This window comes from Sarcophilus harrisii, chromosome 3 (genome assembly GCF_902635505.1).
Source record: "Sarcophilus harrisii chromosome 3, mSarHar1.11, whole genome shotgun sequence".
In the NCBI taxonomy this organism is placed as follows: Eukaryota; Metazoa; Chordata; class Mammalia; order Dasyuromorphia; family Dasyuridae; genus Sarcophilus; species Sarcophilus harrisii.
In genome coordinates this window covers 54,099,284-54,122,026 of record NC_045428.1, presented here as the reverse complement: position 1 = coordinate 54,122,026, position 22,743 = coordinate 54,099,284, and the positions used below count along the sequence as shown (strand labels likewise).

The window sequence follows — 22,743 nt, the reverse complement described above, 5'->3', positions numbered from 1 at the left end:
ATATTATATTATATATGTAAATATATATAAATTATATATTTTATATTATATAAATAAATATAAAATATGATCATGAAAAGCCTAGCAATGGATCCTGGCTTATGGGTACCAAGTCCGTGCCTTACAACCGCATCACTGCTTCTTCCTCTCTTTCCCCTCCTGATACAATATAAAAGTAGAATGCATGAATTGGCTAACTGAATCCCTTCTTGATAGTAGTTAATTATAGCAGTTGTTCATAGTTATCGATAGTAGGTGAAAATAATTGTATGCCGTCATAATAGAGGAACATTCTGAAAATCAATCAAAACTTCTTCTCTACAGGAGACAAAGGAAATGAAGGAAGTCCAGGTTTACCCGGCATGTATGGTGTAAAAGGTGTGATGGGCGATGTAGGACCAATAGGCCCCATTGGTAGGACAGGCCCACCAGGCCCACCAGGTTTTCCTGGTGCACTAATTCCAGGCCAAAAAGGAAATCAAGGTCCTCCAGGCTTGGGAGGAATTAAAGGTATTTTTTTTTTTTTTTTTACTTCTAAACATTTGAGAAAGAAGGCAAAAAACATAGCTATGGTGTCTAATGTTGAGATAATGGGTCTATCCCAGAGAGTCTCATATGTTTTCATACTGAAGATAAAATCACATATAACTACCTTGATTGAAATGTCTTTTAGCTACCCATTAGTGCCACAATATGGTTATATGCTATTTTACATGGTGATTTCAACAGCTCCGATGAATTCAATAATCATTTCTATACCGCTGATTGCCAAATCTACTTATTCAGCTCTCACCTCTCTGCTGACCTTCAGGCTCACCTCTCCAACAAGCCTAATAGATATCAAACTGGATATCATGTATTCATCTTAAACTCAACATATCAAAAAGAGAACTCATTATATTCCTCCAATTTTTCATATAAGGACTAGGATCCTGCTTTCTCTCAGTGCCAGTGCCTTACCTACACCATCACTAGTTTTACATCACCCAAACTCAGACAAATTCTTTAAATCACTTCTACATAAAAGGATGTGATTTTAAAAATAAAACAGCATTTTCTCCTCTTACACATATCAATTCTTCGTTTCAATTTGTTTTCAATACCTGTTCATGTGATTTGCTAAATCTAATGGAAACCCGAAAACAAAAACATAGAAAACTAGAAATGTTTTCCTACTATTCCAACCAATGCATAGTGAATATTATCTTTTTCAAATATTACTATAAATGAATGGTCAATAATTATTTTTCATTAAAAACAGTCATCTATCTTGTTTCATCACTAATATTGTAAAAAATGTGTAATCCGATTTTTTTATTTCTATAAACAAAAAATTAGCTTGCAAAATAGTATTTAAATTTGCCCTGATGGGCAGAAAAAAAAGTTTGAATGAAAAAATGTAGTATATGTGCTATTAACTTTGACATTTTTCTCTCTGAAAATAAATACTGAAAGCAATTTTTAAAAAAATAAAAAGTCCTAATACAATATACTCCTCCCTCCATGCTTTATTTGGGCATGGAAATGATTCCAGGTCCTTGAAGATGGAATCAATGGAGTACAAATGTCAGCAAATCTTAAGAGCTGGAAAGGCTTTAAATATGGATTCAGCTAGAGACTGTAAATCTATTGTCTGATGATCAGAGAACTTTATCACCAGGTTAGACTAAAGGTGACATTTATTTTTTGGCCACAACAAAATTTACAACTTCTTCTGTCATAAAGGGACATTCCCATCTACAATGGTAAAAGGAATATTCACAATGAGGAAATCACTATGAACTATGGAACATATAGATTTTCTATATTATAAGACCAATGGAGAGAGGGATTTGATATTAATCATCAACAGTTTTCTATAGGAAAAAATAAATTTAGCTTTTAAGGGATCTAACACTATTACTGACATCACTAAACAATATGACTTCTGACAATACTGATAGACTATGTGTAAATTTAGGAGATCGTGGTCCCCCAGGCCCACCTTGTGAATACACATTAGGAATAAAAGGAGAAAAAGGTTTTCCAGGGAACCAAGGTCCAACTGGTCAACCAGGAATCATAGGAGACCCTGGACCCCCCGGGCATCTGGTAAGTTGAAAAAAAATTGTAGGTTTTTGTTCTTTTAATAAATTGGACCCAAAAGTATTACAATCAACTGCTGAAGCAAGAAAATTTGTCAGAACCATCTGCAGTTGCTGTTGAGCCTTATGCCATAGGAAAGGAATTTCTCATACTGTTCATAGAATCAAAGAAAAGTTGGATTCAGATCCTATCAAGCCATACTAACCATCTTTCCATAAAATCTATTGCCTCCTACTTTTCTCATCTCTGTTAATTATACCAAGGTACTCAGCATTACACAGGGCAAAAATCTCAAAATCATCTTTGACTCTCTTTCTCTTTCCACTCACCCCATTTAGTTATCACATCCTATCAGTTCTATGTCCTAAAAATCCCTTAACCATTTTCACTACCAGCACCCTAGTTTAGACCTTGTCTGAAGGGAAGGGAAGGGGAGGGAATAGGAATTTATTGAGTGCCAACTATGAACCAGACACTGCTTAGTGCTTTACAAGGATTATCTCATTTGATCCTCACAACAACTGTGCAAGGTAGATGCTATTATTATCCCCATTGTAACAGTTGGGGAAACTGAGGCAAAAATGTTTTTTTTTTAATGACTTGCCTTAAATTATACAGCTAGTGACTGAGATTGGATTTGAACTCAACACTTCCTGACCCAGCATTTTATGCTGCCCATTGCCTAGGCTATTATAACAGTCTACTCTGTCTTCTTTTTCTAGTCTTCCCATTTTAATATACTTAAATGTATACTTAGCATCTCTGCTGCAATAATTTTCAAATGGACAAAGTTCTGAAAAATTACATAAATACTCTTGATGGAAAGATCTTTAGGTGCTCCCCACTGACTCCACAATATGATTCCATGCTATTTCATCACTTGGTGATCTCCACAGCTTTCATGAATTCAGTGATCATTTCTATGTTGGTGACTGTCAAACCTATTTATTCATTCCTAACCTCTGATATCCTTCAGGCTCCTATCTTCAATAACCTTAATAGACATCTCAAACTGAATGTCCTATTGATGTCTTAAAGTCAACTTTTCCAAAAGGGAACTCATTATCATTCTCTCCAAAATCATCCCCTCTTCCAAATTTCCCTATTACTGTTAAAGGTTTACCATCCTCCTCATCTCTAGCTATTATTCTTGACTTCTTAATCTCTTTCACTCCCATATCCAATCCATTGCCAAGGACTATCAATCCCACCTTTGCAATTGGTCTTGAATATGTCCCCATCTCTTCTCTGACATTGCTACAAACTCTCTTCACCTTGTACCTGGACTACTGTGATTGTCATTAGTTGTTTTCTCTGCTCTCGAGTCTCTCCTCATTCTAGTCCATTCTCCGTCCATCTGTCATAATGATCTTCCTAAAGTACATGTCTAACCATGTAAGCCAGCCCCTAACTGCAATAAACTCCAGTGGTTCTCCATCACCTCCAAGACCAAATACAAAATTCTCTGTTTGGTGTTTAAAACAATCTGGCCCTCCTCTCATATTTCCCATTTTCTTGCACCTTCTATGTACATTCATCCTCCTCAGCTTTTCAGGCTTCCTTCAAGTCCCAGCTAAAAATCCCACCTTCTAGAGGCAGTCTTTATCTTCTTATCAATATTAACCTCTCGATGTTTAGATAGACAGTGTGGTACAGTGGAAAGAGTCCCATACCTGGACCCATGAAAAATATAAGTTCAAATGCTTCCTCTCACACTTCCTAAATATATGACTTCAAGGTATCTTTGTTCTTATTATTTCCTATTTATACTGCAGATTTCTCATTTGTATGTTGTCTCTTTCATTAGATTATGAATTTCTTGAGACCAGAGATTGCCTTTTACCTTTCTATGTCCCCCCAGGACATGTTTGGTACAGAGTAGGTGCTTAATAAATGTTTCCTAACAGAATTCCTTTTCACAGATTCTATAATCATTCTGCCAAACTGAACTATTTGATAGTCTCTGAACTGGCCTTGTTCTTTTCCAGAGTTTCATTTGATCTTTTCTCCTTTATAACTGACATATATATATATATATATATACACCCCCCCCCCATTTCCAACTATCTCTGCCTATTAAAACACTTCATCCTTTAAGGCCCCAATACCTATCCTATTTCCTCCTTAAAGCTTTCCTTGAACACCTGAATTGAAAGAAATACCTCTTTGGATATTTTCCAAACATTTATATTTCATGATACCTTATGTTTGTGTACAATAGTTTTTATTTATAGTATATGATAATATGATCCAATACATTATGATATATTATATGTATAAAATGTCCGTTTGTGAGACATGAGAGATACTGGACCACCCAGCATAGCATGCCCATATGAAAGAAGGCCATGAGCTATATGAGCAAAGTAGAATTGCAGTAGCTTAAAAGAAACAAGAGATGCATGAATGCAGAAACATCTCTACTCCAAATGTTACATATGGGCCATCAATCTGACCTGTGGCAGTGCTTTCTGAGCTCATATTGGTCTGATCAGCCAGTCAGACCCCAACATAGTAATGTCATTTTGGACCTCTTCAAGTACAAAGGACAATAACCAATCATATTTGTGTCTGTGTCTTATCTCTCCTCCCATGCATGTTTCCCTAAAATATTTCACATCTTCTTCCTTTCAGATATCTTAAGAAGTGATCTTTTAATCCCTCAAAATTATACTGCCTCCAGTTCAGATTTCCTCCATGTGTATATATGGGATAATATGGCTGTTCTGCCTGAATTTTTTCTGACTACCATTGCTACTTTCTTATACATATTCTGAATACTGTGATTACAGAGTCCAAAAGTAGTAGCTCTACTATTTTTGATGGAAAAAAGAGTTTGTTATGGAAATCATAGCAGATCTTTTCTGTTTTTCATTTGCGTGTTGTCTTTCTGTCAATATATTTAACTATCTTATGATCATTTGGCTTTGGGGGGATCATCAAGCTTTCTATCACTTTTCTTCTTTAATCACTAACAAAAAAATAAGCATTTTATAAAATGTTTGTTGATTTGAAATAAAAACACCTTAAAGATTATCTACTTTACCCTAGCCTCTCACATAATACGGCAATCACATAATACCTACAATTTTTCAGAAAAGTTATTTTTTTTAGCCTGTTCATTATCATTTCCAGTTTTTAGAACTCAGTCCCTCATACATTACCCAATTAAACTTTGGAACAGTTCTAATTATTAGAAAGTTCTTCTTTATATTGAGCTAAAATCACTTGAGCAGCTGTGGGAGATAAAGATTTAATCCAAAGAGACCAATATAAGGCTAATAAAAGAGTCCAAGTATGAAGCAATAAGGGCCTGAACTAGAGTGGTAATTGTGTGAATAGAGAGGTAGAGGAAGAAATGACAAGATTTGACAAATTCCTGGAATGAGTGGTGTTGAGGAGAGCACAGATGTTGAAGACCTAAATAAGAAGAATAGGTGCCCGCAAAAATAATAGGGAAATAATAAAGGAGGGTTTGGGAATAGGGGGAGACAATGAATCTATGTTGGACATATTGAATTTGAGATGCCTGGAGAACATTCAAATGAAAATGTTCAATAAACAGTTGATAGTGTGGGACTAAAGCTCAGAAGAGATGAGGGCTAGAAATACAGATCTGAATAATGATCTAGACATGGATCATTGAACCCATGGAAGCTGATGAAGTCACCAAGGGGAAGACAGAATAACGAGAGGAAAGAAAGTTTAGGACAGACTTGGAGAATTAGTAAGTGTGACAGGAAAATCCAGCAAAGGTGATTTAGAAGGCAGAGAAGCAAATGAATAATCCCATAAAAACCCAGAGGAGAGTTGAAACAGGAAAGTAGTAAATAGTGTTCAATGCTACTGAAAGATCAAAAAGAATGAAGTCTGAGAGGAGCCATAATAGTACATTTCATCACATTGTCATACATACTTATACTCTTTGATCTTATCAACAAATATATCATGAAAGATTTTGCCAAGTGCTCTATTGAAATAAAGATACACTGTTTTGTAAGTCTCCTTTCCTACCACTAGCTTAATAATCTTATCACAAAAGAAAGGGAAATTAGTCTTTATTCATTTATTCAACAAACTTTAAGTGCCTAACATTATGCTAAGTGTTAGGGGAGATTAAAAATAATTAATAGAATGTGGTTCTTTCAGTCAAAAATCTTATAATCTAATGAATATTTTTATAATCTAATATAAGAGATAATCAGCTTAGTGAACTCATCTTGGCTCCTAGTTATCACTACTTCTTTTTTTTTTTTTTAAGGTCTTATTTAATCATCTATGCTGGAATTATCAAGGACCAACATTAAAATCACTGCTCTGTAGTTTCCAGCATTTTCATGCTTAAAAATTAAAACATTTCACAAGATCATAATAATCTGAACTGAAAGAGATTTTGTAAACTATATTTAGTTAAAATCTTTGATTTTATACAAGATTGCCAAGGTCCAAAGAGGTTAAATGTTTTGTAGGTCAGAATGGGCAAGCTGAGATTTGAATTTAGATCTTTCAGCTTCCTTCCACGATACCACATTTGATTCTGTCATTTCTGTCATTTTTTTAATGATCCTTCAAAGATTGCCTACAAGGCTTTATCAAAAATTAATTCCATAACCTGGAACATGTTATATGGGTCCTAAGCCCTGAACTCAATTAAATCTTTTGGTTGTGCAAATTCTTGCTATTTCTTCATCAATCCAAATTCAAACAATTTCATTGTTTCCTAACCATGACTGATATATCTTTTCCAACATAAAGATTAGTCTCCTTAACCGAGAAAAGGCAAAATAGCATTGAGTAATTCTAACTCATCAATGTCCTGAGAAAATGGCATCTTTCTGGTTCAAACATAGCTTTAAAAAGCTTTTTAAATTATTGTTGATTGGCAATTTTTTTTCAAGTCTCATCTTCTCATTTCCAACCAATAGCTTTTTCCCAGAAATAATTTTAGCTATATAATGAAAGAAATCAAATAATTATTACTTTGATTTAAAGCCCCTTTGGGAACTTCTGTTCCAATCTAAGTAACTTAGCAATTTAGTATCTATTAGAGTACTTATACCTGAAACTTCTAAATTCCAATGGTTTTCCAATGCCATTAGAATCAAATGTAATGTAATAAGGGAACGATATCCCTTTCCCCACTGCTGTCCTGCCTCCTTTTGTATATTCTCTCTTCTCCCCTTCTCCATCCTCCATTAGATTGGAAGCTCATTAAAGGCAGGGCCTGTCTTTTTATTAATTGTATCCCCAGTGCTTAACACAATGGAACACATGGTAGGTGCCTAATAAAAATCTATTGGATTGGATTCTAATGAGACAAGCTCATACAAGATGAATATATACAAATATGTGCAAATTAATTACAAGGCACTTTTAGAAAGGGGTATGGACAGTTGGGAGGAATTAGTTATGGCTTCATGCAGAGAGTGATGTTTAAGCTGCATCTTCAAGGAATAAAAAGATTTAACTATGAAGTGGAGAAATAGAGATGAGAGAATGCATTCCAGGCATGTGGTGCAGCCAAAGGTATGGAGATAGGAGATGGTAGGTGTGAAGAAGAAATAAAAGTCCAATGTGACTGCAACACAGAATGGGAATTGTAGTAACATCCAATGACACTGGAAAAGCTAGGCTGGCACAAAAGAAAATAGTAATTCTCTTTTGTGCCAGGAACAGCAGGAAAACACTGGAGTGGATTGAGTAAGGAAGCATCATAGTCTCATCTGTTTTGTGGTTGTTGTAATAATCTGGGTGATAGGTGTTTTGGGCCTAAAGTAAGCTATGTGAGTAAAATAAATGGGTTAAATGTGAAAGAAATGGAGGAAAAACAGTTAGATATGGCAACTGACAGGCTATATGGAGTGAAGGCATCAAGTGTAACACCAATTATAAACCTGGGTGACTGGAGGGATGATTGGCGGTGCCTTTGACAGAAATCCATTAAGCTTTTCACCATATCCTCAATTGCTAGTGCTCTCTCTCTCACACTATCTGGTATCAAATAATTGAATTTATTTGTATTTATTCTGTATATTTTTATATTGGCCTTTGTTTTCATAACTTACAGTATAAGCTCCCTAGGAGTAGGAGTAGGAATAGGGGTTATTGCATTTATTGTATTTGTTTCCCTAGTACCTGGCATATAGTAGGTGGTTAATAAATGCTTATTGATTGACTCATTGATCATTCTAACACCTGTCATCTCTGCAAATTATCAATGTCCCTAGCTCCTTTTCCAACCTAAGTTTTTCATATTTCCTGCTCCCTTGATACCACTCCCATAAATACTTACAGGAAACTAATCCCATGCCAGCTGGGTAGGAATTGGTCTATTCCACCTGTTATATTACCTTTATTATAGTTACAAACACAAATTATGATTTTTAATCTGCCTAAATGTCTGCTTTCATCTGAAAAAGAATCCACATCTAGAAATTTATATCTAGCAGACTTCAGGAAATACTGTATTGTGATCATATTAAACGTACTACATTATACTATTATATTGAAATTACAAAAAATGATTTTCTTGATGAAAGATCCCTGTCTCTGAAATGTCTGATTAGCTAAGAGACTAAATTGAAATAGACAATTTATGCTCCAACCCAACTCAATATATCTTACTATTTACCTCAAGAAAAAAAAAACTTTATAGTTAACATTATGATGTAATAATTCTTCTGCAATTCTCTTGTTTGAAATTATAGGGAATGCCGGGTACCCCAGGTTTCCCAGGGTCTAGAGGAGATCCTGGATTTCAAGGATTTCCTGGCATGACAGGTACTTGTCTAAATGCTCTCTTGCACTGCTTTGGAGGAAGCAAACACAATCCCCAATTGTGATCTGATGACTAAAGTCCTCAGTTTCAAAAGCTTGATATAGGAGAAATAGAGCCCAAAAAAGTCATAGAAAGGCAGATTAAATGGGTTTCATAAGGGAATAGAAAAAAGAGAAAGTTCACTGCTTTCAATCTGATCTTTATAATGACCCTTTAATGCAGCAAATTAGCCAAAAATCAGAGTAGAATTGGAGAGCTTTGAAGAGTTTTGCTAGACTAGTAGGACAAGATAGTTAGCTACTTGTAAAGAATTCCTAGCACCAGCTTCTTCCCTCTAAGCCCTAGAAAAAAATTACAGAAACTACAGCAAGTGCCCACTTTTAGGGTTACTGAGACTGCACAGTAGCCTAAGTGCTTAACTTAAAATCAAAAGGGCCCAATGTTCAAATTCCATCTCTGACAATTGCTAATTATATGACTGTGGACGTCACAACTTCTGTGAATCTCATCTTTCACACCTGTGGAATAGAGGACCATACTACTTTTATTTATCATTACACAGTTTAAAAATATTAAGCAACTTAGTGAGGGATTGTAAGGATTAGAGGAGGTTATGTGCACTTTGCAAACCTTAAAAAATTTTATCAATGTCAATTAACTATGCAAGAAATCATGAGAAAATCTTTCTAAGAGAATTGCTGAGGTCAATACTGCCAACTTTGGAGAATGAAGATAGTTGTTCTCTTCCCTAAACTTCCTCTACTTCAGTAGTCCTCAAACTTTTGTTCTCTATCTTTATCCTATTAAAAATGGTTGAGGATCTGTCCAGAGTTTTTGTTTATATGGTTTATATTTATAGATATTGATCACATTAAAAATAAAAACCATGAATTTGTAGATTCTCTGAAAGGATTTCAGAGATTCCCAGGATGCTCTGGACCAGAATTTGAGAACCACTATTCTACTCAATTCCCTAAAATATAACTACCATTTTACATTATTTACTTGGAAATTTTTAATCTCAAAAAGTTAAAGACAGAAGATTTCTTCACACTGAATATTTTTATTACGATGATGACTCTGGCAATTATCAATTCATCTTCACTATTAATGTTATATTTTTAATTGTGTTATGTTTTGTGTCTCCCCCAATCCCAGAGGTTATGTGGCAAAGTGGCAAGAAAGCTGAGTTCAGCGCTAGAAAGGCCTGAGTTATGGTTCTGCTTCTGATCCAGGGCTCACTTTTGTAACTTTGAGCATAGCCATAGGTCTCAAGCTTGCCAGACATGGCTGTTCACAGCATTCCATCCCAAACCATTTTACAAAGTTTTCTCTGGGTTGACAGTTTAGATCATATCAGCTCCAACGGAGTGATGCCCCAGGCAAGACTCTTTTTTAAAAATATATCTTTTTATTTACAAAACATATGCATGGGTAGTATTTTTCAACACTGACCCTTGCAAAACCTTCTGTTCCAAATTTTCCCCTCCTTTCCCCCATCCCCTTCCCTAGATAGCAGGTAGTCCAATATATGTTAAATATGTTAAATCACATGTTAAATCCAATATATGTATAAGTATTTATACAGTTATCTTGCTGCACAAGACAAATCAGATCTAGAAAGGAAAAAAAAAACCTGAGAAGGAAAACAAAAATGCAAGCAAACAGTAATAGAAAGGGTTCAGACAAGACTCTTAACAATGGTTCTAATGTTATCTTCTATATCTCTATAATCTACACTATTTAGAGAAGGGACTTGATCTGTGTCAGTGAACTCGTTTGGTTTTTCCATATTTTGCTAACTATATTTCAATATAGTTTCTTTTGAAATTCCCATTTTTTATTTTATGTATTTAAAAATATGATTTAAAGAAGGGTTCAGAGGCTTCACCAAACTGTCCAAAGATTCATTATGTCATGACACAAAGGTTGAGAACCTCTGATTTAGAGTTTATCACCAATCTAAAGGTAAAAGTGGCTTGAAAGCCATCCCTAAAGTATAATGACTAAATGATTATTAAAAATTTTGTTTTTTCTTTAGGTGAAAAGGGCAATCTAGGACCTCCAGGACCATTTGGACCTCCTGGGTCAATTGGGCCAAAAGGACCTCCTGGTAAAATTTTTTTTGATTCTTTATGAAGATTTCAGAACACATTAAAGGTAATAAATCATCTTTTTTTATTATGTTTATGTCAATAGGTCAACCCGGAGAACCTGGAACAATTAAAATTATATCTCTGCCAGGGAGCCCAGGGCCTCCTGGTCGACCTGGAGACCCAGGAATGCAGGGAGAACCAGGAGCACAAGGACCACCAGGATATCCAGGTTGGGAATCGGCTAGATTAACCTGAGTCATGGAGAAGTTATTCTATAATAATTGTTCTATACAATTTGGCAAATGAAAATAACACTAGAATTAGTCAAAGTATACATTTTAATTTTAGATCTGCTACTTTCTTTCTGCCTTTGTAATTTGGACATGTCATTTCATATGAAGGGGGCTTCAGTTGCCTCTCTCGTAAAGGAGGTTGACTATATGATCCAGGAAGTCATCTAAAGTTCTAAATCTATAAATAAGATTGTGTTTTAAGCTTTGCAGAATATTTTCCCTTCATAATAGCCCTAAGTAAGGAAAGCCTCCTTATAGATAAGGAGGTACAAATATTATTATTCTCATTTTATAGATGAAGTGAGACAGATTGGGTAAGTGATTTGCTAAAGCTAATAAATACCAGAGAAATCAAATTCAGATTCTACAGAATTTAAACTATAACCTATTATACTACTAAATCTGTCTACTCCTCTGCTTCCCAACATTAAAACAGCAAACTTTTGTTTTGAGTAAACACCACAACTTTAGACAGTATTGTAATGATTAACCCAGTGATCTAGTTTGATGAACAACTAGATAGAAGCTAAAAGATGTTGAATCTACAGCAAACCATTACAGAATATATACCTTAGGAAAATCAATTGATTTGTATGTGTTTTCTAAATAAATATCCTGATTTATTTTATATCAGGAAAGGTTAGCTTTCAGAGAACTCACAATTAATTATTATGGATTATTATTATTATTATGGATACTATATCCATAATTAATTGTGAGTTCTCTGAAAGCTAACCTTTCCTGATATAAAATAAATCACTTTTATGGGTTAAACTCTATCTATGCAAATTGGAACTTTTTCTGCCATTTATTTCTAAGTATAAAAAGTTGCCCAAAGCACTGCTAAGGTAAGTGATTTGCCCAGGATCACACAACAGTCAATTTTTAATGTGGCAGAGACCTCTTGAATCCAGCTCTTTCTAGCTTCAAATTTTCTGGCTTTCTCTTGTCCACTAACTTGCAATGAATTCTCCTCTCTCCCCCTCCCTCCTTCCCTTCTCCCCCTCCCTCCTTCACCTCTCTCCCTCCCCCATTATCCTCTCCTCCTCTCATCTCTTTTTTTTTTTTTTTTTTTTGAGACAATTGGGGTTAAGTGACTTGCCCAGAACCACACAGCTAGGAAGTATTAAGTGTCTGAGACCAGATTTGAACTCAGGTCCTCCTGACTTCAGGGGTGGTGCTCTACCTACTGTACCACCTAATTGTCCCCCTCTTTCATCTCTTTTTGAGTCTCCCTCTCAGTGAGATTCCTGACTTCAGGTTTGACACTCTATCCAATGCATCTTACTTCTTTTTATCATTGTTTTCCCATGTATGAGAATGAGGTTGTTATTTTTTATTTTTCTTTTCCACATGTATGAATGTAATGATTGCAATGTTTGATGCTGAATAGGACTTCAAGGACTAAGAGGTTCACCAGGGAAACCAGGAAAACCAGGAATCCCTGGACCAGCCGGAGAAAAAGGCAACAAAGGATCTAAAGGAGAAATTGGTAAACATATCTTTACTTATTTTCTCAACAAAATTAAGTTTGAAAAGAGTCGTTTGCTGAGAGAAATGTGCCATTTTGTTTTCAGCCAGAGGTTGTGTAACTTCAAGGTAATATGGGATTTTTTTCATTTATCCTTCCTCTTAACTACTAACCATGGAGAAAGGTGGTCAACAGGAACAAAAATGAAATCTAGGAATTACTGGACAGAACAGTCTTCTGATCTATTCCACAGCCATATATGGCTCAGGGATTCAGCATATGCACATACATTTATATGTGTGTATGTGAATTTATAAATATATATACAGCAACTATTCCTACCAGACACTATGCTAAACATTTTATAAGTATTTTCTAATTGGAGCCTCACAACACTGGAAGATAGGTGCTGTTTTTATTCCCCATTATATAGCTGAAGAAACTGAAGAAAGCAGAAGCTACAAGCCTTGCCCAGGATCACACAGCCAGTAAGTGCCTGAGGCTAGATTTGATTTCAGATTCTCCGGATTCTATAGTTTAGATGCCTCTGATACAAAAGGAATCCAAGTGATTCACATGGTTTTATCTGTGTGGCTACTTTGAACAGATTAGCTTCTAACAAGTCAGTCGGACTATGATGGGACATTAATAGATATTTAAATTTCATAAAATTCAATCCTGTCCTTTAAATATATAGATCTGTGACTGGATAGGAAATCTAGCAGTAAAACCATAAAAAGAATGAAATAGATATTTTAGGAGGGATGTCTTAATACTCATATAAGTATGACTACTTTTAACCCATCTTGGTTGTTCTATTGACATCTTGGATTTGGACAAAAACCAACTGCTTGACACCTTCTATTTGGCTTTTAAAATCCATTTCTCAGAGTGATCAACTTGGATTAAATATTGCCTACTGCCAAAGCTGCATGAAAATATTCTGTGCCTCCATGTTGGGAATTGACCAGTTGTTCAAACCTATCATTTATCATACCACTGAATTTTTTTAAACTAAGAAAATAAGCTATCTACATTTTTTCTAACATAAATGCCCAAATCTATAAAATACAACAGATACTTTTTACATCATATTAGAACATATCCTTCCCCCTTCCCTACTTGGTACACTTTTCCTTTTAAAAAGAAGAAAAAAAGAATAAACAAGTCAGCAAAACTAATAACATCAATCAAGTCTGCTAGTATAGGCATTATTCCATAGTACACATAGTTTGCCAACTCTGTAAAGGATGGAAAAGCAGTTGGATTTTCTCATCTCTTCTCTGGGGAAAAGCAGTCATTATAATAAAACAGTCTTTGATTTTATATATATACATATACATACATATATATGTATATATATATCAGTAGAGTAATAGCCTTTATTACTCATGTACCACTATATATATATATATATATATATATATATATATATATATATATCAGTAGAGTAATAGCATATATTACTCATGATCATATAAAAGCTTTCCAATTTCATGTAATCAACATTATTTATTTTTTGAGACCACCTCTATACTTTGATTAAAGAATTTATCCCCTAGCCAGAGCATGAAAAATACCTAATTTGGTTCTCTTTTTAAAGTATGATCTTTATTATTATAATATTATAACATTATCAATATTATATATTGATCTAATATATATTGTCATATCTCCATTTTGAACTTATTGTGACATATAGTATAAGACTTTGGTCAAAATCTCGTTTTCACCAAACTTCTCTCTACTTTTGCCAGGAGTTGCAAAAAGAAGGGATCTCTTTCCCAAGTAATTTATGTTCTCTAGTTTATCAAACACTGGGTTATATTTTAAATCATAAATTAAATTATTTAAATAATTATTTAAATCATATTTAAAATGTATTTTAAATCCCCTGAAACCCTCCTCTCTTCCTAACTCCACTATCTTTGATAAGGGCACCACTGGTTGCTCTTCCTGTCTGACACTCTCCTTCGCTCCTGGCTCTCGAACCTCATCTGTTTTGCCTCCACAGCACCTTTCACATCTGTGCCCTTCCAGTCCCTCACAAAACCCCTGCCCTGGGGCAGATTCTCATTCTCTCTTCCTTGGACTAATGCAGGAGACTTGGATTGTCTCCTTCCTTCCAGGCCCTTCCCACCCCATTCCATCCTCCACATGGTTGCCCTGGTGAAATCTCTGCAGCAACACAGGGCTGACCATGAGACTTCCCTATCAGTACCTTCCATGACTCCTTAGTGCCATAAGACAAAATGGCATTTAAAGTCCTTTATAATCCAGCTTCAGGATATCTTTACAGTGATGTTCCAGACTATTGCCTCCCCACAGCCTTATGCTTGCCACCTCAATGCCTGTGTATACAAGATCCTCCCATCCCATTCTGGAATGCCTTTATGTCTTAGCCCTTCTCTCTGAGAATCCCCCGATTCCTTCAGGAGAAATGCCCTTCTGAAATTACATGTTTAATGTTAGTCTATCCATTTTTCCATGGGCGAACACACAGAAGAATAAAAGTTCCTTGAGGACAGGGCTTCAATTTTATTTCTGTATTCCTAGCATCTATAGTAGTGCCTGATAACATCAATTTTTGCTGAATTTACTGTTCAAATGTGGATAACTTCATAATTTTTTTCTAATATGCCTCTTTCAAAATGTCTTGAAATTTCAGTTGATTTTGATTCCTAAAATCTATGACATCTAATTCATTTAACAAATATATGTATAGAATACTAATTTCTAGGTATTGGAAGGGATACAAATACAATTAAGAAATTTTCTTTCTTAAGAAGAGTTTCAGTATATTAGGGGGAGATAGAACATAAAAACAAATAATGATAAACAAACATCAGATGATACTGCTTGGCCAAATCATACAAAAGAAAGCCCACGATTCATTTATTTTAATCATTCATTCATTCATTCTTTATTGGAGTACCTATTGTATTTGGGGCAGCCCAGTTAGGAAGATCTGAGTTCACATTTAACATCCTTAGTTTTTTCATGTGTAACATGATGATAATAATAATAATAGCATCTACTTCCCAGGACTGTTATGAGGCTCAAAAGAGATAATTGTCAAGTATCTAGCATTATATCTGGCCCATACAAATGTTAGCTCTTATTATTATTAGGCACAACAAACATTTCCATGAATAAGCCATAATAAGCTTACAAGAATATTTCATTGCACAATTTTGAGTGACAAGTTTGTAATTTAGTGATGAGGGATGTACTTTCCGGTAATTTTTGTTCCTATTTCCTCTAATGTTTAAGTATATCATTTTAAGGCCCACCTGGATCAGTTGGATTGCCTGGATTAAAAGGAAAGCCTGGAAACTTTGGACCACCTGCAACTGGGCCCTCCATCAGAGGCTTTATCTTCACCAGTCACAGTCAATCAACAGAGATTCCTTCATGCCCAACAGGAACGGTGCCCCTTTATAGTGGCTATTCCCTTCTCTTTGTGCAGGGAAATGAACAAGCTCATGGACAAGACCTTGGTAATGTCTTGAGTGTAATTTAAATAATTTATTTCATAAAAGTGAAAAAGTGGTGTCATATAAGTGTCGCTACCTCAAAAGCTGGATATTAAAAATCATGTAAATCACAGACAACCAGATATTGAAGTAAAATAAAATATCATCTTCCAAATGACTATTTTTCTCTGTCTCTACATTAGATAAGTTATATATTTTGGGAAAGGAAAGATGAAAAATGTGAGTTTAGAGAACTATGATGGTGCCCTTAAGCCAATAAAAAGACAGTTTGGTTTCCATATTACCTATTATTTTCTTGAAATATGGAAACACTTGATTTTAGTAAAGTTTTCCACGTTGGACCTTAATTGAAACTCTGCACATAGCTATCCTATCCTACATTATCTCACAAATTTCTTATGAAATTTACTTTCAATATTTATTTTTAGCTCAATAAAACAAATAAAGTATTGGTCTGTCTGTACTTTCATCCCAGAATAAGTTAGAATAATCCTGCCAAGGATTCAGCCTACTCATTCCAAATAGTATTGAATTGAAACATCTGCCTGCCTTTAAGTCTTAAATTTGTTATTTTTTACAGAGCAATGAATATTCATAAAAATAATTCAGAATGGGGTTAACACAAGAGCACTTATACTCATACTACAAGGTTGCATGATTTCATCATGGGTTCAAGTGTAGAATGTAGCTCTTCTAGTATGCAGAAAATACTTTTCCTGAGTTTCTGTGTCTGAAAATAATGATCAGCTGGAGGTCAACTTTATGATGAGCAATCTCCCATACTAAGCTAGGCTTGTTCCTATCAACAAATATATAGTCTGTCACAAGACTTATAGTTTGCAGCTTGGAAGGACCCGCCATCCAGGCCTGGCACTGGTATAGAGTTTGAGAATCCAGGATCACTTCCATACTCTGAAGAGCATGATTTTAGCGGAGATTCTTTACATATACCTTCCAAAAAACTCCTAATGTAATCTAAATGCATATTGATAAAAAAAAAAAAAAAACTTCATCATGATCTTATTGAGTTGTCATATAAACAGCTTTTCAATATTACAGTTTAGAGATGCTATTAATTACAGAATTGATGATTTGTCGTTCAGTTTTTTCCAAGAATTTTAGCTTCTGTCTTGTTAAAGTGACTCTAGTTGAGATACCAAATTATTTTTCAGCTAGTAAAGATTCACAATCTAATGTTTTACAGGAACTCTTGGTAGCTGCCTACAACGTTTTACCACGATGCCATTCTTGTTCTGTAATACCAATGAAGTGTGCAATTTTGCTTCACGAAACGACTATTCTTACTGGCTGTCAACAACAGCACAGATGCCCATGAATATGGCTCCAATTACTGGCAGAGCTCTGGAGCCTTATATTAGCAGGTCTTAAATTACTTCCTTTTTCTCTTGATAATATAATGAAAATTTAGCTTAATAATGTTTCAGTGCTTTGTGTAGGACATAACTAAGGATGACATTAATGTCAGAAAGTGGTTTTTGCCACATTTTATGTCATGTTACAGATGTACAGTCTGTGAGGGTCCTTCCATGGCCATCGCTGTTCACAGTCAAACCACAGACATCCCTTTATGTCCTGATGGATGGATTTCTCTTTGGAAAGGATTTTCTTTTGTCATGGTAAGGAGAAAAGCTGATGCAAAATCATAGCAGGTGCTATTTTCAGCAGCCTGACAAACTGAACATCATCATCCATCCATGTGGCACCTGAAAATGTAAATTCCTAATACTCCTGTGCTCACTGTGTTCACAGTACACAAGCGCAGGCTCAGAAGGCTCTGGGCAAGCACTAGCATCGCCTGGATCCTGCCTACAAGACTTCCGTGCCAATCCATTTATAGAATGCCATGGCAGAGGAACCTGCAACTACTATTCAAATTCTTATAGTTTCTGGTTGGCTTCCTTAAATCCAAGAAGAATGTTCAGGTAAATATTCAAAGACTGGAGGCTCAAGAGAACTACTCCAACATTACCTAGAGCAGCATTTCTTTTTGTTTTTAAAATAAATATTAAGGATATCATTTTATATCACTTAAATATATTTATCCCTTTACTCCTGCTGGAGGGCCATTCCATTTAGCAAAGAATTTTTTAAAATAAGAAAAAAAAGAAATAAAAATTTTTAACAAAACTGATCAGAGTATTGGAAATAAATGGAAAATTAATGCAATTTTCTATATGTGGGCTTCATGGCTCAGCTAAGGAGTATATAAGAGTGTCTTTTCATATCTCTTCTTTGGGCCATGCTTGTCCCTTGTAATTTGGCAACATTCATTTTCAGTTGTTTTGTGGTGGTGATTGTTTCCCAATTTCTTAGTTATAGGCTTTACTTAACTGCATCAGTTCACCTAAGTCTTTCCAAGCTTCTCTGAATTCACTCTAGTTGGTATTTCTTTACAGCACAGTAATATTCCATCACATGTGCCACAATTGATTTGGCCATTCATCAATCAGGGGACATTTATTTTGTTTACACTTTTTTTGATAACAGCACTTTGATGTGACTTGGCTCCCATGCAAAGAATCTACTTATATTACGGAAATCACCTTCAGATTGGCAGGACCCACACTTAAGCATTTTTGAAACAATGGTAGCCAGAGCCATTACTAAGTACATAATGTAATCATAGCTGTCAGCAAAAAATCTCCTAAACAAAACCTCTTTAATATCATATGCAGTATTTATTTACTAGAAAGATATAAGTAGTGGACATAATTCTAGACCTAGAATAAGAGTTTAAATATATATTCTGATATTATCTGACATTGGGTAAGTCACTGAACCTAAGTCTGCTTCAGCTTCTTTTACCTATAAAATGGGGACAATAATAACACCAGATGTGGGTTGAGAGTAAAATGGATAATGCTTGTGAAGCACTTTGTAGACCTTACAGCAAATCTTAAAGCTCTGAGTAAATGCAAGCTATAATTATCATTACATAATGAGCTGAAATCTCTAAGAAGGTATCAAGACAATAAGTGAAGTGGTCCAGAATATGAGATTTGAAAATCTGGAATAGAGATATTCCAAGCAAAACAATGTCAGGACTTAGAAATGTTATTTAGCTTATGATTAATCATAAATCACCTTTTTTACCTGAATGTTCCTGAAAGGAAGGAACATTACTCAGTGGCAATAACTGGTTTCTACCTCCACATTTTTCAAAGTAGCTCCTCCTGTCTTACTCCCAAAGTCTCATCTCTTATCATCCAGATCATTACAATAGTTATTACAATATTCTTTTGAAAATATTGAAGTGTCTAATGATATTGTGACAACAGACCACATACTATTTGATCTTTCCACTCCAAACCAGCATCCACACAGCCACCACAGTGGTCTTCGCACATCTCCCTAGACCACCTCCTTCCTCAAACTCGGAGGGCTTCCTGCTGCCTCTGGCTTCCAAAGGAAGTCCCACTTTCTAAGTTCTTTGCCATTTGGCTCTTTGCTAGCTGTCCTCCACACACTCTGTAGTCCAGCCAGATGCCAACTTGCTGTTAATCCCATCTGCCGCATCCAGGCGGAATTCTGTTTCTCCTCATCTTTGACTATGGGAACTCCTGGTTAACTCCAATGCCCCCCACCACTTCTTTTAAGAGCCCTTTCCTGGTGCTCTTCTTGGCAGAACTCCTGCATTTACCCTGTATACATTATTTCTTGACTTAAATGTTCATGGACAGATCTTTCACATTAATGTACATATGGTTGTTAAGAGCAATTATCATTCACTTTTTTTCTCAGCAGTACAGTGCCTGCGAAAGAGTAAACATTTAATGCTTGCTAATTAGGATGAGGGGGCACAAATACTCATACTCATAGTGATATGATCACTTATTCTCTGTTCTACCAGAAAGATCTATTATCAAAATGTTTACTCTTTTCTGAATCAAGGATTTTCTGGTATTGACTAATAAGTCAACAAGTTAAACAATAATGAGGAAAGTCAAAGACTTATTTGTTCTAATGCCTATCCTCCACTTATTTTCTGAGCTTGAGCAAATTATTAAACTTACTGGTGTTTGGGTTTTTTTAATTAAAAAAAATAGGATAATTTGTATTAAATACTACAATCATTAACATTAAGGATTAACATTAAGGATTCACAAAACATGAATAACAATATAAATCATCATTATTTAAAACAGCAAATTATTAAACTTTTTGGTGTTTGGGCTTTTTATTTTTAAAAATAGCTTAATTTATATTAAATAACCTACTATAGTCATTGAAAAGATCACCATGGCCACATTAAAGATTCACAAAACACAAATAACAATATAAATGTCACTATTTAAAATAATATAGATTGCTTTAAGAAGTATGACATATGTAGATGAAAATTTGAACTTTAACCAAATAAATGAAAATAAATCCATGCCACAAAAAAATTTCATTATAAGTTTCCTTTAAGAAGATGTCCCTTAGTGCTTCTAATGGCCAAATGAATCTGCAAAAATCTGATTTAGATTTTTTCCCCCAGAAATCTATTTCAGATGATAACAACAACAACAAAAAACTCTTAAAATATCATTTTGGAGTTACTGGGTTTGAGTAATTAGATTCATGCAGATTTAAACACAATAACTTTTCTCTCCTGTTTTCTAAACACTCTCTCTTCTAGGATAGTGATAGTTTGTCAGTCAACAAGTGTATATAAGATGCTTATTATGGCCAGGACCTGTAATTTCTTTGAGAAAAGGGATTTTTGAGATTTTTGTCTTTGTATCTGAAGCACTTACACTAAACTAGCTAAACGTTTGTTGACTTAAATTATATTAATTTAAACAAATATTTTCTCTTTAATTTTTCCCTCCCAGAAAACCTACTCCATCCACTGTGAAAGCCGGGGACCTGGAAAAGATAATCAGTCGCTGTCAGGTCTGCATGAAGAGAAGAGACTGACAAAATTGCAGGAAATAAAACTGCCACCTAAACGGAGAAGAGTCATTTTTTAAAGCCATGATCTGAGAAATAGCAGTAGAGTTGTACTATCACGAGAACTTCTTTTAAGAATCAAATTGCTGTGCTCTGCCAGCAGATTATTCACAAAGCACATTACTATGGTCATTAGACTACTGTTGGTTTAATTAAAGTACCAAATAAATGGTGATTGAGATGAAGCTAAATGTCCCAAATAAAACAGGGGAAGAATTGTGGCTCAAGATGTCCCCATGACTTGTTTACTTGTATCCTGCTCTTCAAGTCTGCAGGGAAAGAATTACTTTTTGGTTCTTCTGGGACATTTGCCAGATTGTTTAATAGGCAAAGGTATATTGGGTAGAACTTGACTCACACCTACTGAACTTGTTATACCATCTCAGGTGTTTCCTGAGATCAATTCAAACCACTCACATCTGCTATCAGCAGAGAACTCAAGAAGAGAATCAGGCAGCTAAAATTTAAAACCATATTGACTTGTTGCATGTCTTATAACATTTCCCTTGCTAAATAAGTGCCTTATTGCCATAAAGTGCTATATAAATTTACCAAATTATCCCTCAAAGTAGGCAAAACTCTTATTTTTAGTTACTGATTTTAATGGATTATTTTCTCTCCACCCCTTGAAAATATGCTTCCCTTTAACAGTTACTCCATTAAATATAAACACAAACTAGACATTCCTATTTCGCCCTCCAACTACCCAGGATTTATCAAGATTACCCCTGGCCAGAAAGGAGGTAGGTCAGTTAGGTGCTTCAGTGGCATATATGAAATAGTAAAATAGTGCAAAGTTTTTCAGGACAAACAGATGTAAGAATCATTCAGGATGAGAAGATACAGAGAAGAAGCAATATGAAGTGATAATGAAAAAAACCATAATGGAGAGGACAATGGATAGCAATGAACTATCCCTATAAGTGCCAATGCTAACTAATTAAAACCAGTTACCTAACCAATCTTGCTCAAAATATGTATTTTTTATACAATTCTACATTCTTCTCATTTGTTGACCAATTTCCTTGTTTGTCTTATAAAATTCTTTTATATGTAAAAAGTAGATTATTAAATTAACTGGCAACACCATTTAATAAAAAGCCTGGTATTTGGTTGAGCTTCACATGCTTTGCATGTTTAAACATTCTTATGATTAATATCTGCTATGGACACAAAAAAGTAATTAAACACTGAATCTCATGAAGAATCCCACGTACTCCACATTTTTTGTCTTCTGCTGTACTATCTAGATCCACTAAAAACTCAACAGACCAGAAGAAAAAAAATTTAACGTTCATCTCAGCTTGCTATTGGAGACCTGGGAGGAGCTCTTTGAGCTGGATAAATCCCTGCTTCCATGTTCCAGTGGACTTGAAGCCCTGTTCACTCATCAAAACAGAGTCTCTAATTTGTGCCATACTCTCACTGGGTCAAGCCAGGGGAAAAAAAAACAAAGACAACAACAAAATAGTTTCTATAAAACAGAGAGCCATGAGCCCAATTTTTTAAAAATTGATTTCAGAATGCTTCTTGGTCACCTGCTGCCTGTGAGATCTAGGGCAAAACA

The 22,743-nt window shown here is 35.0% G+C and overlaps 1 protein-coding gene across 1 annotated transcript in view; it reads left to right on the top strand.

The window, feature by feature from the left end:
- The window catches only part of COL4A3 (collagen type IV alpha 3 chain), a 145,876-nt gene extending 123,738 nt beyond the window's left edge, over window positions 1-22,138 (top strand). Inside the window, exons 42-52 of the mRNA XM_031957944.1 lie at window positions 325-510; window positions 1,961-2,091; window positions 8,793-8,865; window positions 10,905-10,976; window positions 11,063-11,188; window positions 12,646-12,744; window positions 16,011-16,223; window positions 17,425-17,602; window positions 17,743-17,857; window positions 17,991-18,163; window positions 21,059-22,138. Coding sequence (XP_031813804.1) covers window positions 325-510; window positions 1,961-2,091; window positions 8,793-8,865; window positions 10,905-10,976; window positions 11,063-11,188; window positions 12,646-12,744; window positions 16,011-16,223; window positions 17,425-17,602; window positions 17,743-17,857; window positions 17,991-18,163; window positions 21,059-21,143 — 1,451 coding nt within the window. The 3' untranslated portion in view covers window positions 21,144-22,138. The remainder of the gene's footprint in view (window positions 1-324; window positions 511-1,960; window positions 2,092-8,792; window positions 8,866-10,904; window positions 10,977-11,062; window positions 11,189-12,645; window positions 12,745-16,010; window positions 16,224-17,424; window positions 17,603-17,742; window positions 17,858-17,990; window positions 18,164-21,058) is intronic.
- The last annotated feature ends 605 nt before the right edge of the window (window positions 22,139-22,743 follow it).